Source organism: Euprymna scolopes, chromosome 24 (genome assembly GCF_053919585.1).
Source record: "Euprymna scolopes isolate OS-2025 chromosome 24, ASM5391958v1, whole genome shotgun sequence".
Classification (NCBI taxonomy): domain Eukaryota; kingdom Metazoa; phylum Mollusca; class Cephalopoda; order Sepiida; family Sepiolidae; genus Euprymna; species Euprymna scolopes.
In genome coordinates this window covers 33,470,671-33,489,763 of record NC_136505.1, presented here as the reverse complement: position 1 = coordinate 33,489,763, position 19,093 = coordinate 33,470,671, and the positions used below count along the sequence as shown (strand labels likewise).

Sequence of the window (19,093 nt, the reverse complement as noted above, 5' to 3'; positions counted from 1 at the left end):
CATCATTCAGACGAATCCACTATTTCTGAACAGTCAAAATCATTTTTAAGGCGTCAGTTCTGAGAAGAACACCACTTTGCCCATGTATGGATACTGTAAACAGGCCAGAACTTTTGAGAATGTTGTAATCCTGACTATAAATAGGGTTAGCGACTTTACGTTTTTTGTTCCTAGCTCCATTGTAAGATGTAAAAAAATTTTACCTGGATTTTACATGCCCCGGAATTTATGCTTGTGGATGACTACTGTTACCGGGGACTTCTGCCTTACCAAATAACCATGAACATTTTTTTTTTCAAATTTTTCTCTTTTATTCTCACACAAAATTTATTTTGAACTGTCTTCATTAAATATCTCTGGGCATTCTTTAAAAAAATATGGACTTTAATAATTACATATTGGTGAACACTATCCTTAGTAACCTTATCATGGCCTCCACAACCAAAAAGAGAATCTGCACTCTACCTCTATATATTCAATAATAATTAATATGGTAAATAAAAATCATTTTTTTTATAAATGTGAACAAGGTAGTTTGAGTTAATTGTTATTTGTTGATGTTGTTCTTGAGTGTTGCATTTTATTTTACTTTTTCAATTATAAAGGTGTCTATGATATTTGAATGAATATTCAAATGTCGTCAATACTTCTTTTTATTAAGTTATCGTTGTCCAAAATTGACCTACTGAATTCCAAGACTACATTGCAGAGGTATAGATACTAGATGTGGAATTACCTATTGTAAGGGCGTGAGTCGGCATCCAGTTCATAATTAGGATCTATCAATTTTTAGGACATTGGTTGCGGGTGTTGAAATTGTATCAGAAGTCTTTGTCTAACGCAAAGCAACAAAACTTTTTGGCTAAAACGTCAAGCAGAGGTTTGCTAGTCACAAGTTGAGTCGAGTAGAGTTCATTGTTCACAACACGAGATACACGTTGACGTTCTCTATTCGCATATCTTAAACGCTTCTCTCACTCCTCCCAGTGACTCACCTTTTATAATGTTTCGGACACACCCAATTTGCATATACCACACGAGACTGCTCGAGATCTACGTGTGTCCGGAGGCTTTAAAAGACAACAGCCGCCATCTTGGACCTCTTTTTTTACTTTTTCTGTCTTTCAGCTTGCTGCCGAGACAGATTCTTGCTGTTTTTGAGGTAGATCCTCTATATCTATTACAGAAATCTCTTGAAGTTGGAAGTAGGGGTGTATCCGTGCGACCGTTAAAGATAAATTTAACTAGATCGCCGATTAATAGAAAGGTTTCACCAATCCAGATCCTCGCATAAATAAAAATAAAAAAAATGAACATAATGCCACTTGACAAAGAACTCGAAATCACTGTATTAATATGAAAAAAAAAAAAAGACAAAAAAAAACCCCAACATTTATTTATGTGTTAGGAACATTAGTTTAACTCGTTCCAACAAAAGTGTTTTCTTCTGTGGAGTATTCATAACACAGGGTTACTGAAATGAGGATTTTGTGAGAATATGCACAAGGTCTAAAATTACTGATTTTTATGATCAGAGTGTCATGCGTGGCTCGAAATTAATGTGATTATTTTCTGTGAAAAACAATCCATAATCATAAAAGCAAAAGCATGTGTTTCTGTTCATCTCGTAAGAACAGTAGTTCGAAATAAATTGTTTAAAAGAAGAATTAAATTCTCATTCATTGTGGTAACTTTCCATGATGAAAATCAAGGTTCACATGCTTGGCACATAAATTCAAGATGAGAGTGATGGAGTTATTTAGCATATATTGTGCTAGTGGATTTGAAGAGAAAAACTGATTTGATTTTTCGCGGCAAATCTTTATATAGAAATGTTCTCGAATTTTCCAGCCAGTTTGTTGTATCTCTACGTGAGGGAACGTAACATAGTTTCTTTGTTTTATGTGTGCCGTGGTCGCATCAAGACGTTCTTCGGATGCATGGGCATGGAAAATGATGATCACTATGCAATGTTCTTGCCAGGGATTTGTCCCTGGCATATGTAGCGGTCACTACAGAGGTAATGCCTGGGTGCACTATCTAGGACTGAGACAAAGAAGGGTTTGATGGTTCAAAACAAGCCTCTACGTTGCTAGCATGGTGCCAAAGCAAATCTCAACTGGTAAGACAAGCTGAGCAGTTACTATTACAATTATTACTAGCTGAAAATATGCCCCCCTCTCTCCAGGTCGCATATTTATGCTAGTAATGATGATCAACCATATACTACACTACTCTTGCCCCAAAATGAGGGGGTAATGCTTGGGAAGATGGTGTATAACAAACAAACATATACAACACTGCTTCTCCCACAAAGATGGAGGTAATGCTTGGAAAGATGGAAACGCACATAGACTACACTATCATACCCCCCACTGAAGGAGATAATGCTTGGGAAGATGGTTTCATGACTAACAAGATATACTACATCATGAGAAGATGGTTTCATGACGAACATAACCTCTCCCCAATGGAAGAAATAATACTTGGAAAGATAATGTCATGAAGAACAAGCATTACATTAGCCTTCTCCAAAGAAGGAAGTAATACTTGGAAAGTTAGTGTCATGATGAAAGACCATATATTACACTAACCCTCCAGAAAAGGGAGAAGTAATGCTTAGGAATATGGTGTTATGAAGAACAGGGATATATTACAGTAGTCTTCTCTAAAGGGGGAATTAATGCTTGGGAAGATGGTGAGATGATGAACACACATATACTTCACTGCTTCTTCCATAAAGGAGAAGATGGTATCATGGCAGACAAAAGTGTACTATCCTCCCATTAAGGTGGAGGTAATGCTTGGGAAGATGGAATCATTACAAGTGAACATATACTAAACTATCCAACCCCCAAAGAAGGAGATAATGCTTGGACATAGTGTCATGACGAACGCACACTACATGACCCCTTCCCCAAAGGAGAAGGTAATGCTTCAGATGACAGTATCATGGTTTGCAAACATATACTACACTGTTCCTGCCCCTCACACAAAAGAGGAGGTAATGCTTGGAAAAATGGAATCATAACGAGCAAACATATAACACTGTAGCCATCCTCAAAGTAAAAGATAATGTTTGGAAAGATGTTGTCATGACGAATGAGATGTATTACTATGTAATGCTTGGAAAGATGGTGTCATGACAAACGAACATATACTACATCACTCCTCCCGCAAAGAAGGAGATAATGCTTAGGAAGATAACAAACGAACTTATACTACACCACTCTAAAGAATGGGGTTTAATGCTTGGGAAGATAGTTTTGTGACGCACGAATGTATTGTAGTACCCCTCCCACAAAGGAAGAAGTAATACTTGGGAGGATAATGTCATGAAAAACGAACATATACTACAAAAGCCTCCTCGGGAAAATGGTGCCACTACTACACTATTTCTTCTCCCAAAAGAAGGGGTAATGCTTGGGAGGATTGTCATCACGAACGAACACATACACTAACCCACCCCAAAGGAAGAGGTAATGCTTGGGGAGATGGTGTCATGAAGAACGAGCATATACTAGGCCTCTCCAAAGGAGGAGATAATGTTTGGGAAGATGGTGTCAGAGAACGAGAATCAGAATATATTACATTAATTCTCCCCCAATGGAGGAGGGTGTAATATTTGGGAATTTGGTGTGATGGCGAACGTCAACGATACTGCACTATCCTTCTTCTAAAGGAGGAGGTAATGCTTGGGAAGATGGTGTCACGACGAATGAACACTACCTCTTTCTTTAATGAGGAGGTAATGCTTGGAAAAACGGTGTCATGCATATATTACATTATTACATTAACCCTCCCCCAAATGAGGAGGTAATGCAATAATGCATGGGAAAATGGAATCATAACGAAGAAAAATACACTATTCTATCCGCCACCAAAATAGGAGTAAGAGATAATGCTTGGGAATATGGTGACATGACGAACGAACATATACTCCACTTAAGACTACGCCTCGCCTCTCCTAAAGAAGGAAGTGATTGTTGGGAAGATAGTGTCATGATGAACGAAAACAGTATCCCTCTCTCCAAAGAGAAAGTGATGCAGATGGCGCCGTGAAGAACGAACATAGACTACACTAATCCTCCCCTAAAGGAGGACGTAATGCTTAGGAGGATGGTGTGATGACGAACGAACATACACTATTCCTCTCTTAAAGGAGGAGGTAATGCGTGGCAAGATGGTATGATGACAAACGAACATATACTACTACACTACCCTTCACCTTCACCTAAAGACGGAGGTAACGCATGGGAAGATTGTGTCATGACGAACGAAACAGAAAACACTATTCTCCTTCAAAAGAGGAGGTAATGCTCTGGAGGGTGATATCATGACAACAGAACATTTATTATTTTGTCCTGTCTCCTGAACTGAGCATTAAAAGATAGTAATAGTATTGTTTTGATTTCAGACAAGTAAGTTGCTGTTGTAGTACTATTACTTCAGAGTAGCTGTAATTGCGTTTCAGCTATATTTGGCACCGGCTCCCGAATCCATGTTTTGTATGCAACCGTTTAAACCCAATACACAGAAATGGCGCTTCATACGCTCACCGAAGAAATCATACGGAACAGAGTTAACTTGACACACAATAATTTAGGTAAGTATAAAGAATATACTAAATTTAATCACGCACGCACAAGCAAAGCATTAATATAAAAAAAAGAAAAGAAAATCATATGGTAAATTAGAAAAGTTTTTACGTAAATTCAAAATGTTCATTCATTGTTTGTTTCGTTTGGATTTGTTATTGTTTGGTCCTTTAATACGACAGGGTCGCGTTCGAAAATTCGGGTTTAAGTTTTGTTTAGGAGAATAATTAAGCCGTAAATCTTAACTTTCGTCTTTTCACTTTGATTGAGCATTTTCATCCGACCTATGATCAAAGTGTAGTATTTTTTCGGTTCCCGCGAGGCTGTAATCCCAGGCATTACTATCTTCCTTGAAAAGAGAGGATTACGCTTTCTACCGAAGAATGCCGACAGTTTCGGCCAGGAAACTGATATAAGTAATTCGTTACTGGCCATGAACGCTCTCTTGCGGCATTTAAACATAACCACATGCCACACTAATGTTTGCTCTGTGTCACATCCAGCCCTAGTAGGGGATACAGATAAAATCCACAAGTTAGTTGCTTCTAATAATCGACACTTTAAAAAGATTTCGAAAGCTCGTGAAGTACCGTACATAAATTAAACAATAAAGATCAAATCAATTGTTACGGCATACACGCACACAACACTGTTGATTTGTGGACCGACTTAAAGTTTTAAAACAAAAGTCAAGTATTACGGTTTCTTTGTGCTCCCTTAAATATGGGATATTTCTGCTCCAATAAAACACGGATTTTCGAACGCGCCCCTGTCGTACGAAAGACGCGTTCCGTTGGCCTTGTTTACTTTGTTTTTGATTGTAAACAATAAAAGTTAAGAAATGGAAAGAAAGGCTTCTTAGATGTAATTGTTCATTAGAACGAGTAAATTTTTATTTAGATTTTATTTTCTTAAATTTAAATTCTTTGGATTTCCATAATTTTCAAAAAAAAAAAAAAAAAGAAGAAAAAAAAGAAGAAAGCCATTTCTGTAGTGTCGTTAAATCGATAGAGTTGTTACGGTTGTCAAGGGTGGCGCACAGCGAAAATGCAAGTTGACACTTGTTGGTTGAATTTTGTCACTATATATATATATATATATATATATATATATATATATATATATATATATATATATATATATATATATACTAGCAAGGAGACCCGACGTTGCCCAGGGTTAAATGATGATCAACGACTATTCCACAACATAGTTTCATTGTCATCGAAATCGATGAAATAGTCCATCATCCGGTAAATTTTTACTTTCTTTCCAATGACGACTTTTAACGGTTTTCGAGTATACTAAAAACGAACATCACATTGAAATTTTGTGCAGACAAGTAGTTTTCTTGATATCAAGAAAGTTCGATTTCCGTATTCAGCATAGTCGAAAACCTACTAAAATCGTCATTTAAAAGAAAATTGTGGAGGTGGACCTAATCTGAAAATTTACCAATATAATGGATTACATTGGATAATAAAGGTCTTAATAAAACTACTTACTTATTTAAATGTGATATTCATTTTCAGCATATCCGAAAACTTATCCGAGTCGTCATTTTAAAGGTGAGGTTATGGAAAGAAAGTTAAAATTTACCTATGACTTGAATTAAAGTTTTAAAATTCTAAGGTCAAGTATCATGATTCAATTGTGCCCTAAATAGAAACATTCATTTTGAACGCACCCCTCTCTTATCAAAGAACCTACTGTTGATTTTATATGCCGGACCCTTGTGCTTGTGCGACGATAAAAAATCCCGGCATTCCAGCATATTCCTCCAGACATTTCGGCAGCATCTTTCCACCCTCAAAAAATCCTTTAAAATGACCACTATTACAGGTTTTCAGGGTGGGGTGGTGGGGGTGCTGGAAACAAATAGCGCATTTAAAATTAGAGCCGGCAGCTAGTTTTCACGATACTGAAAATATACTTTGCCGTAAGTTTCATGTAATAAAAAATATATGTGCGGGCTTGCGCGTACAACAATAGCCATTATTTATAACATAAAATATCGCATTTAAATTTTCCACAAAGAAGTAATTTTCCAGATATTAAGCAATGTAATTCTTTATATTATAAGTGGTGGCCATTGTTGTATGCGCAAGCGTGCATATATTTTTTATTACATGAAACTTGTGGAAAAGCATCTTTTCAGTATTGTGAAAATTAGTTGCCAGCCCCAATTTTAAATGCAATATTCGTTTTCATCACACTCGAAAATACTAGAAAATAAGTTTTTTAAGGTAAGTTTTGTGTTGGTCTACCGGGCCACAATTACCCATTTTACATTAAATTGTGTTTATTTTATGTTGACCATTCCCCACCCCACGGCATATAAGGCGACTGTCAGATAAAACAAGGTACAAAATTGGAGCAAATTTTAATAAATTTATAATATATCGGTTGTATAAGACGACTGCTAAATCACGAAATCATGTTTGTTTAACCTAGGCTAGAGATTGCAACACCCGGTATCTTATGAAATATTGGTTTTTAAAGATGATTATTTAACTTTAAGAGTTGTCTTATATGCTGAAATATACAGTAATTCTAATGTATCACCTTTCCTGCCAATAAGTGATGCATGTTTCTGTAAATTAACAGTCACTTTCATTTGATTTAATTATTTCTTAAATTAATTCTGACCTACCTGACACTCGTAAAGCAATCATACTTAGAGGAAGTGGGTGTTACTTTCACTCACTAAGAAAAATCTACTACTACTCTTCCATCAATCATCGGGACTTTCACTTCATTTGGTAGAAAACACTTTTGTTGGAACGAGTTAAACTAATGTTCCTAACACATAAATAAATGTTGTTGTTTTTTTTTGTTTTTTTTCATATTAATACAGTGATTTCGAGTTCTTTGTCAAGTGTCATTATGTTCATTTTTATTTTTTTATTTATGTGAGGATCTGGATTGGTAAAACCTTTCTATTAATCAGCGATCTAGTTAAATTCATCTTTAATGGTCACACGGATACACCCCTACTTCCGACTTCAAGAGATTTCTGTGATAGATATAGAGAGGACCTACCTCAAAAACGGGCAAGAATCTGTTTCGGCAGCAGGCTGAAAGACAGAAAAAGTAAAAAAAAGAGGCCTCAGATGGCGGCTGTTGTCTTTTAAAGCCCCCGATCATGCGTAGATCTCGATCATCACTGTTTAAATTTCTTATTCCATGCTATTATCTTTCACCACATAAAACTTCCCTCATGAAATATGGACTTCTCTCTCCAGTTTCAGAACTTATTTTGATGCCATTTTAATTGGCTGACTACAATCCCATTAGTGAAATATTAAAATATTATTATACCACTAAACAGACATGGCATCTCCTATTTGTCCATTTAGTAAAATGCCTTCCATTACAAAACAAAAAAACTTCAACTACATCGATTCTCTTTTTACAAAAAAATTATCATTCTTAACAAATATGAAAATTCTTCACATACAAACTGTTTTTTTTGTTTTTTTTTTTCAATTACAGCAAGTTTTGCTGTACATGTGAAAAGCCTAAAACTAGATTGGAAAAATATAGTTGCAATCTTATGAACCAGCCAATGATAACTGAAATTCAAAACCACCTTTCTTAGTGATGGCTTCTGGTTGTTTTTTAATTGGAAACTAATAACCAGTGTTTAACAAAATAAACAGTTTCCCATTATATTTTAAGTAGGATTTTTAGGAAAGATAATTAATAATTTGTTTTAACAACTTCTTAAATTATTAATACATAAGAAAATCAAACTGATTTTTATAACTAAATTTTTTTTTTTATTTGAAAATATTCTTGGTATTTCTACAGATTTGAAACTAAATTGTTTTTTTTTTTATTAACTCTAAATGAACTATAATTTAAACTTTATATTAAGTCTGGCAAAAGTTAATTTAGTTTGGTCTAAATTCTGTAGAAGCTCAAAAATGTCCATGCACACTGATCCCCCACTTTAACATCTAAAATATTTTATGGATATTTTTTTATAGTTAAATCATTTTTTATACTCAATACCAGACAATGTTGAGACACATGTCCTGCTAGTATTAATTAAACTGTTGTGGGGGAATCACCCTCCAAATGGACTGTTCTATCCATTATATAAACCATAGAACTTTTGATCCCAGGTGTGGATTAAACACCAGAACAACCCTCGCCTGCTCGGTGACGTTTACTACTCTTTTCAGTTGTAACCTTTTTACATTATTGTTCCAGTAATACATTGTTTAAACTCTATTTCGTTGTTCTGTTTTCTTTGTGGCTCATTGCAAGCCATAACATAAACTAAAATTAATACTTTATTTGTATTTTTACTTGAAAATAAATCTAAAATTATTATCTTTTATAATATTTAGATTTTTAAAAAATGTTATTACAGGGTGGAACAATAAAATTGTCGCCCTAGAAAAGACGACATGATTCCATTCCGTTTGATGAAACCCGGTTTTATTTTTTGTTGCAGACCATCTACTAGCTGGCCAATTGTGTACAAATCCCAAGAGTGATAGAAGTCTCCTATCATGTCTGAAAGTGACACAATGTTCAACGAGTAAGATCGGAGATGCACCACTGTACAACTCATGCTCTCTTCTGATTCAAATTATTACAACAGGATCATTACCAGCACCCTTAAAATGCATCGCTGGATTGCCACAAATAACAGCTATGTGCCCAGGCTTGGTTTCAGGAGTGCTACGACTTTGTACCCATCTCTCACTGGCTCCCCCCCCTCCTCCTCCAATCTGAACCCACTGGACTACTTTGTTTGGTCATATGTCGAGAACATCATCAACATGACCTCCCACAACAGCAAAACCAGCTTGATTGCTGCCATCTGATACAGACCCGTATTAAGGTGGTTTTTGTAGGCTGAAGGCAACTACATTGAATAGATGTTAGCTCTACTACATAATCAAGTTACCTGAATTGATTTTTTCAATAAAAGTTTTAAAATAAAGAGCTGTGTTGTTTTGTTTAGGGCGACAACTTTATCGTTCCACTCTGTAAAATAAAGAAAATAACTATTGAAGTTCCATAGGGTTCTACATCATATTGTAAATCCTAATGCACAAATGATAAACAAATAAAAAAACATAGTTTTTATTTTAATCATTCTATTTCTGTTTCTTTGTAGAAGATGTCAAATCTCTTGCTCTACCTGGTTCTTACCAAGAAAAGGTTACTTCACTGGGTCGATCACTCTCCCGATTTAGTCGCTTAAAACAATTGGATCTTTCAAGGAACTTTTTATCTTCACTTTCCGTAAGTATATATATTTTCTTATATAGCAATGAAATTTTCATAGGTACATAGCAATCAAATTTCTCTAAGTATATATTTATGGAAATTTGATTGTTATACCAATCAAATTTCTGTAAACACATACCAATCAAAATTTTCATAATTGATGTCTAAGACTATGGATTAAACACAAATCTGAAAGATTGGACATGAGGGTAGATGGGCCTCTTTTAAGCTCTGGTAGGCACCCCAGTTAGTGATGGCATCACAATAAAAAATACATATATTATTAGTTTTTTTTATTTATTACATATTATATATATATTAAATTCTGTTTTTAAAACTTGAATTTTGTCTGGAGATGGCCTTGGAAAGGGTTTGAAAAGCTTTGAAATGGATATTGAAAATCTATATGAACCCTGTATACATAGAAATATATATAACGTATATACACTTACATAAGTTTATATAGAGATACTACAAAATGTAAAAAAAATGTACTTATTTGTGATATATTTATTTATTTATTTTTTTTTATTATTCAATTTTCACCCCAAACAAGGCACAGTGCCACTTTGAAGCAGGGGGCTACTATTAGGGAATTAATTAGCGGGGTCATTATGAAGGGAGAAGAGTAGAAAGATGTTTGTTAACATTACACTTGAACTTCTGCATATCATTGCAGTTGGGAAAGCAGAATCCCGGAAGGGAGTTCCAAAGACCCGCAGTTCTGGGGAAGAAACTATTGGAGTAAAAGGCTTTCTTGCACCTAGGGATCTCCACTGTAAAGGGATGAGACTTAGTAGCTTGTCGGGTTTGTCGGGGGTAGTTACGTCGGGGAGGCACAAGTGTTTGCAGTTCGTCAGAGCATTCACCATTAAAGTATTTGTAGAACAGGCAGAGGGATGCAACATCTCGTCGATGGGACAGAGGTTGAAGCCTAGATGACAGTTCAGGACCTATCAGGTTGGCGACTCTTTTTTGAACCCTGTCCAGGAGCGAGAGACAAGCAGCAGATGCACCAGCCCAGATGTGACAACAGTACTCCATACAGGGCGAATGGTTGCCTTATAGAGGTATAGGATACTGGCAGGCGTAAGTAGTTTTCTAGCACGGTAGAGGGAGCCAACCTTCCTTGCAGCAGCCTTGGCAATGCTCTCAATGTATCTATTCCAGTTCATATTCCCTGTAAACGTTAGGCCGAGGAGTTTAAAAGAAGTACTTTCAGGCAATGTGTTCTTGGCCATTGCTATTGGTAGTAGAGAAGGTTTCTTGTAGTTATTGAAGGAAACAAGCTTAGTCTTAGCAGCATTGAATGAGACCAACCATTTTTGTCCCCATTCCACTACGGATTGGAGGTCATCCTCTAGTGTTTCTGCCATTTTCTTGGATATGTGTTCATTTGTTTTCCCCTCATATCTGTTATAGAGAGTGGTGTCATCGGCAAATATACCCATCTCCGAAACAATATTATCAGGGAGGTCGTTTATGAATATCAGGAACAATAGAGGTCCAAGGATAGACCCCTGAGGCACTCCCGCATTTATGTTATATTGTTTGGATGTACGTCCGTCGAGGACAACTTTGATTTTTCTATTACTTAAGAAGGATTTAATTACGTTATGAATTCTTCCAGTGATTCCATATGATCTAATTTTCCTTAGAAGACCATCGTGCCATACCCTGTCAAAAGCCTTAGATATATCGAGGGCCACCGCTCTACCCTCCCCTGTTTTATCCAATGAACGGTATATACGTTCAGAAACTACAGTTATGCATTAAATCCAAAAGTGCTAAATATTATGAAAGTCTACAATTGCTAGCTGATAAAGGTCCAGAATAGTTAACAGTCGAGAACTCATAAACAAGAAAAAGACAATAAATAATTTAGAGTAAACTCATTAGACTTAAATTATTTACTGAATCTATGTAGTTTTAACGTTTGATAAATATAACATTTTTTTTTCTTCCAATTATTATTTTTTTGGTGTTGTGAAGATGTAAAGACAACTATAATCAAAATAAAATTAAGTGAAATCTTACAGTTTCCACACATTAAAACTATACAGGTTTGATAAAGAATTTAAGTCTAATACGTTTGTTATAAATGATTCTTTATCATTGCTGGTCCTATTGGAAAAAAAATGACTTTCACCTTATGCAAATTGAACCAGCTTACCCCTAAGGAAGAAACATCAAGGGAATATTAAATTCACAAGCAGTCCACAATCGCATGTATATCCTGCTCGGTGAAGATGACGATATTAGGTTTTTGCAGTTTTTGTAGGAAGGTGTTGAGATTCAGTGCTTGGTACTCCTAAATAGTCACCCATTCAGTACTGATCAGGCTTAACATTGCTTAACTTTAGTGATCTAATCAGAACTAGTGTGTCAACATGGTTATGCTGTATATTGTAATATGGTCCTATTGAGACCACCTGATGATTTGAGTTTTGTATTAACAACACTCGTCAGATTGAGTTTTCAGCAGGTTTTAGATTAACTTAGTGCTTATATAGAAATCCAGAGAAATAAAAAGTGTTAATCCAATCACACGGCATGTTCTGAAAGTCGTGATATCACATTAATGACCCGTAACTTAGAGACGAAAACAAAAACTAAATATTGGAGAAAAATGCAGACCTTTAATCATGTACAGAATTCCAAAAAGTTTTAGATATTACCGATTTCTTTTCATAGAAAAATTGTCCACATTTACAGGATTGTGCTAAAGAAAAAAAATAAATTGCTATATTTGTTAAAGGAAAATTTGAAAGCTATTATTATTATTATAATAATAATAATAATAATAATAATAATAATAATAATAATAATGATAATAAGCTGATTTTTATTTTTAGGTGATTATTTAAAAATTTATTTTTATATTTTTAATAATCCAGGCAGGACTAAGTAATTTTTAAAATTATTTGTAGCATAATACATATTATATTGACAATAACATGATACAATAATAACAAATGAAAATTGGCTAGTTAGAAACAAATTTTGATTTGTCAACTTAAATGCTATTTCAGTTCAACTTTGAAGATCCGACAGTATAATTTTGTATATTAGATATTGATTTATCTTTCTTTCAGAATTCTGTTCGCATTAATCTCATTTAGTAGTATAAATATGCCTATAGATATACTGCCTTCAAGTCAGTTTGTCTGCAAGTAGATGTGATGATTTCAAAAGATCATATTTGTTTTTCTAATGATACGTTCCAACTCAAATCTACAAAAAATGCAATAAAAAATAATAAATAATTAAAAAAAAATAACTGGTACATTCGTGTAATGCCCTGTCATATAGTGATCGAGCGAATGTTGATAAAGGGTAGTGGATTCTCGGACACCTGGAGAGAGCACTTGCAGCTTTACTGGACGCCACATATGTTCGACGCAGCGAGAAAAAAAATGTATGAACGAGCATGTCATATGAGAATACCCCGGTAACATCTTCTACTTAGCGTTGTAAATAAATAATTTAAAATATGTTTCACCCGTGTTTTCCAATTCTTGCTACCATACGCTAAAAATACAACAAAGTGTAAAAAAAAAAAATGAAGAAGGATGAGAACTCAGATATGAATAAAGTGTATGCAAAATTTAGTGAGGTTGTTTAGAATTTTGTTACCTTGGTGATACCTTTGGAGTACAGAGAAGAGGAGCAGGTGCTAATGTGATTGCAAGAATTAGGAATGGATGGAGTAAGTCCAAAGAACATCTGTCATTACTAACCAGCAAAGCATTACCACTGTCAACTAAAGAAAGAGTCTATCAGGCATGTGTATAATGTATGAAAGTAAAACCTGGCCACTGAGGATTGAAGACATGTGTTGCATGGAGACAAATGATATAAGAATTATATACGAATGATCTTATATGAAGATTAAATCTGGCCAATATTGGGAGATGCATGCAGAAAGGGAGACTTCAGTGATATGGTCACGTTGAAAGAATGGGTGTGAATGTTTGGGTTTCTAGATTTAAAACAGTTGAGATAGCAGGGTCAGTTCACAGAGGAAGACTAAAAACAAAAAGAACACGGAATGAAGTGATAAGAATGAACGTGAGAGAAAGAGGGATAAATAAACTATCTGGCCAGAAATAGGTTAATTTGGAAGTTAATTTCTAAAAGCCATCTGACACATGCCGACAGATAAATTGAAAATAAATCAATGATGTTAATGATCTGTTTATTATTTGTCGGAAAAGAAAAAGAGTTAGTTTTTTTTTTTTTTGTGGAATTACTGTTAAGTCAAGAATGATAACCAGTTTGTGTGCAAAAAATGTAAGATAATTAAGATGGATGAGAACTGATGAAGATAAAGTATATTCGGATGGTGAGGCTGTTGAGATTGTTCAAAAGTTTTGTTTAATAGACCCAACACGGTGATATGTTTCGAGCACAGGTTGGAGCAGGTGCCAGGTGATTGCAAGTATTAACAAAGGGTGGAGTAAATTCAGGAAGCTTCTGTCATTACTAATCAGCAGAGCATTAGCACTGTTGGCCAAGGGAATAAATATGCAGTGTGATAATGTATGGAAGTGAAACCTCGTCAGTGAGGGTTGAGGACATGCGTTGCATGGAGAGAACTGATATGTAAGTGATATGATGGATGTATAGGATCTAGTACTGAAGATCTCAGAGAGGAAGATTAGATTCAATGGAATGTGATCTGATTAAATCATAGCATTTTTGCCCCCTCGATATACATAACCTCGACTAACTTATCAAGCAGCAAAATCTCACCCCTTTACTGTTTAGATCCCTAGATGCTGGAAAGCCTTCTACTGTGCTAACTTCTTCCCTCAAACTGGTCGACTTTAGAATTCCCATCCTGTTTTCTTAGAATAAGGATTCTAGACATAAGGTTTAGTATCATTATATTTTGATGTTAATCTTCATAAGGGAACGTAAATGTGGTGCAAAACAAAAGTGATAATCAGTCGTTATAGTGTTGGAAAGCTCCCAGAAAGAGAAAGGTTTCCCTTGCTCAGTTTGTGGAAAGGGATTAATAGAGGATGGTGCATTGTTAGCCATCCTCATGGCAGGCGATCGGTGCCCACTATGGTTAAGTAGGGGAATAAAGGTAGTTGCATGGTCCCCTTGGCCAAGAAATGAGTACACAAAGTCGCCGAAATTATATTTATAACCAATTTACATTTATTAACAGAATGGATGCAGGTGTAATGTGAAACAGTTCTTTACTGAAAAGGTATAAGAAAATATTACTTGCATTTTTGCCTCAAGAGTCTTTTGTGAGAGTTCAAATGTCATTTGCGTGGGTGCAAAATCGGACTGGATTCGGCACGTCTGCATGTTGTGAGATCCCAGCAAAAAAGAGCAAGGGAAATACAAACCGGACACGGAAGTGATGTGTATCGCCCCCTTGTGGCAAAGAATGACATTGCCAGAATTAAAGAGGGATAATTGTAGTTTTCTTAATGTTACCAGTTTGTGTTCGTGTGTTCGTTTTCATATTGAATTTGGTTCCCATAGATTTATGTGCAATTTAATATTTTGTGATACCTGTGTAACAAAGTCACTGACACTGGGTTAGCAGCAGCAGCCATATGCAAATGACCAAGCCGGCTGAGCAATGTGACGTCACAGCAGAAGTAAAAAGGACACATGTTCAAAGAAGTACGTATTCAAGATATGTTCAAGACATGAGAGAGCAGTAAAGGACGTGTTCGAGGAACAAGAGAGCAGAAAAGGATGTGTTCAGGACTCAAACGTTCAGAGAAGTGGAATTCGAGACATGTTTGAGATGCACGGGTGGCGTCAGAGCTGAGACAAACATCACAGACGGCCAGATATGGAGGAATTAACTGTTTAAATATTTAAAAAAAAATGCTTTGTTGGAAAATACCAAATATAAAAGCTTTTGTTAAAAAAAAGTGATTCTGTTTCCTTGTGATGGAGTCTACAACGTGTTAGGTCTATTAAAATGTAATGACACAGTTAAAGAAAAGGTGTACAATGTTACACCTGTAAGCATCGGGTACACAAAAAATGCAGTGGAGTTACTGTTAGGTTGAAAAATGATTATTACATAGCATGGGGTATATATGGAAGAAGAAGATGCTTCATACTTTTCTGTCTGGAGGTCCTTTATCTTCCTGCTGCTGGGCGCTGTGATGATTGTCCACCATACTGACACAATGATGATTGAGACATACCTGACTTTTCTTTTTTGTGAAACACAGGACAACAACTTTATATTTTATTAATATAAATTTATTTCAGATGTCTCAGTGTTTCACAGAGTCTGCTATGTGTCTACATGCTTATTTCGTCTAGCCTCCCTTCCTGGCTTCTGGAGCACGTCTACACACGTTAGTGACAAAATCCCAACTCTCAGCTCTAATCTTTTTGACCTGTCAGTTCCGCTACATGATCTCGAAAAGGACACGTTTCATTCATGAGGTATGCGATTCAACGACATGTCTCACTAACGTGTGACCTCTTCGTCCGTACCCAACTGATCAAGGTCGATCTAGTTATATTTTGGTTATATTTTATTTAAACTAATTTTTGTGAACATTTCAGTGACAAATTTACTTCTCTAAACAATAAATAATTCTTAATATAAACTATTTTAGCAAGATCACTGCTGTTGCCAACTTATCACTAGATAGATAGATAGATAGATAGATCAAGAATAGCTAATTAACTCTTTTAATCCTGCTATTATCTAACATGATAACCAGTTTGTGTGCAACAAGTGTAAGATAATCAAGATGGATGAGAACTGATGTAGATAAAGTATATTTGGATGAGATTGTTTAAAAGTTTTGTTACCTTGGTGATACCATTGGAGCACAGGATGGAACAGGTGCCAGTGTGATTGCAAGTATTAAAAAAGGATGGAGTAAATTCAGGAAGCTACTAATCAGCAGGGCGTTAGCACTGTCGACCAAGGGAATGAATACGCAGTGTGATTATATATGGAAGTGAAACCTCGTCAGCAAGGGTTGAGGACATGCGTTGCATGGAGAGAAATGATATGCGAATGATATAATGAATGTGTAATGTGAGCCTTAATGACAGGTTTGAATTTGATGATCCCAAAGGAAGATTAAATTTGAACAGTATAGCGAGATATATGCAGATCAGGAAACTTTGGTGGTATGGCCACATTGCAAAAATGGATGAGTGTTCTTAAGTCACTTGATGTAGAACAGTTGACTTAGCAGATCCACAGAGTAAGTAGAACATGAGAGAAAATGATAAAATTAGACTTAAGAGATAAACATCTGGTCAGAGATAGCTTAGTTTGAAAGTCAATTTCTAAAAACCGTCAACACATGCCAACATGTAAAATGGACAATAAACAGATGATGATGATCATCATCTGTTTATTGTCTGTTTACAAAGAAAATTTTTTTTAATATATATATATATATATATATATATATATATATAGTCTTGGAAGTTTTTTAACCTTTAAAACTATACAAAAAAACTTATTTGATTTTTAGATTTTTATCATTCGTTAGAAAACTATTTAGTCAGTAAGCCATTTAATCACCTGCAATCACTGCATCAACTTGCTCTCTCCAATTCACTATAGTACTAATGTTAATTTAAGGGATCATCAGTTATTTACCATGAAACACTGTTTCGGGGATTTAAAAACAAAACAATATATTAAATCATGGCTCCCCAGCAGTGTTGATCAAACACCACCTCCCTTAATCTTAAGAAGAAAAAATGTTACAGATATTAGATCTAGTTTCCTATTTTTAATTAATTTGGCTAGCCTATTCATGTTATAAAAATGAATTCCTTACCTTATATATATATATATATATATATATATATATATATATATATATATATATATTCTACAATTATCTTTTTTAGGGTCTGGAACATTTGAAGATGCTGGAAAAGCTAAATTTGTATCCTTTTTTAAATTTCTCACCTTGACATGCTCAAAAAGAAGGACATTTTGTTGTTGTTTGTATCTGATACAAACTAGCAGAGTTACCCAGCATTACCCGTGTTGGGGATTGGTTATTATATCTTATTTGTTAATTTTTAATGAACTCGTCTTTGAAATAATCTGCTCAAAAAACAAATATATATGAAATAAATGTTACCAAATGCAAGATAAGTTATTCTTCTACCTAGCTGGAAAAGCTGTTAGTGGTTTTACTCACATTAAAATGTTTATTTGCTATGAAAAACAAATAGTGTCAACTATTAGGTTAGAGCAAGAAAAATGGCCACAAATTGACACCTAAATATTTAAAATCTTGGTAATGCCATAAAAATAAAAATAAAACAAAAAATATTGTTAGAAACCCACCCATGGTAATATTTATTGGGTTGGTTTCTAACAGTATTTTGTTTTATTTGTATTTTTAAGTCATTATCGAATTTCAAATATTAAGGTGTAAATTCGTGGCTATTTTTCTTGTTCTCACCTAATGCCAGACAATATTTGTTTTTTGAATGTTTTTAATCTGAGTAAAGCCACCAAACGCTTTTCCAGCTAAGTAGAAAAGTAACTTATCTTGCCTTTGATAACATTGTTTGTTATATTTTTGTTTTTTTACTACTTTTTCGTGGCAATGTGTATTGTAATAAAACAAACCTCACATTAATGTTAGATTTATAAACATTAAAAGAGTATTACTACTTACTACTACTACTACTACTACTACTACTACTACTACAACCTAGTTGGGGATAATCTATTCTCTTCTCTACAGACTCTTTCTCCCACAGAAGATACACTGCTAATCATTATCTACTCTATTGTTATTTTAATAGTAGATGTTTGACTGAGCTATACTCTCTAGTCACCCCTGTAAAACTTTAACTTTTATTTGTCTGGCTACACCCATTGCAAATGACTTTGCATTTTTCCTCTGTGTACTTAAAGCCAAGTGAAATTTTCATGAGTAGGGCTTCTTTCCATTAACTTCCTATCTGTGAAATACAATACCATAGGACTTCTTCCCTGATGACTACAACATAGTTGTCTTCAAGCCCAATAAAGAAAAAAATACTTGTTGAGCGGTTGGTTCTCTTAAGAAGCCAAATTTTGTCCCTTCCTTTTATCCTTTTCAATCCATTCATGGTGGTGTTCATTATCCCCATTAACCCTTATCCTCATGTGGCTTTTTGCCCTGGTAAGTGATGTTTGGTTGTTTTGTTTGAGGGCATTTTTTTTTTTTATGAGGGAATTACCAATTATCAATGCCCAAAGGTCACTCGAGGATAAG

General features: G+C 34.9%; 1 protein-coding gene across 1 annotated transcript in view; it reads left to right on the top strand.

The window, feature by feature from the left end:
* Positions 1-3,979: 3,979 nt before the first annotated feature.
* LOC145246651 (centrosomal protein of 72 kDa-like) overlaps positions 3,980-19,093 on the top strand; it is a 78,078-nt gene continuing 62,964 nt past the window's right edge. Inside the window, exons 1-3 of the mRNA XM_080108355.1 lie at positions 3,980-4,606; positions 9,736-9,863; positions 17,724-17,761. Of these exons, the coding sequence (XP_079964481.1) occupies positions 4,540-4,606; positions 9,736-9,863; positions 17,724-17,761 (233 nt within the window). The 5' untranslated portion in view covers positions 3,980-4,539. The remainder of the gene's footprint in view (positions 4,607-9,735; positions 9,864-17,723; positions 17,762-19,093) is intronic.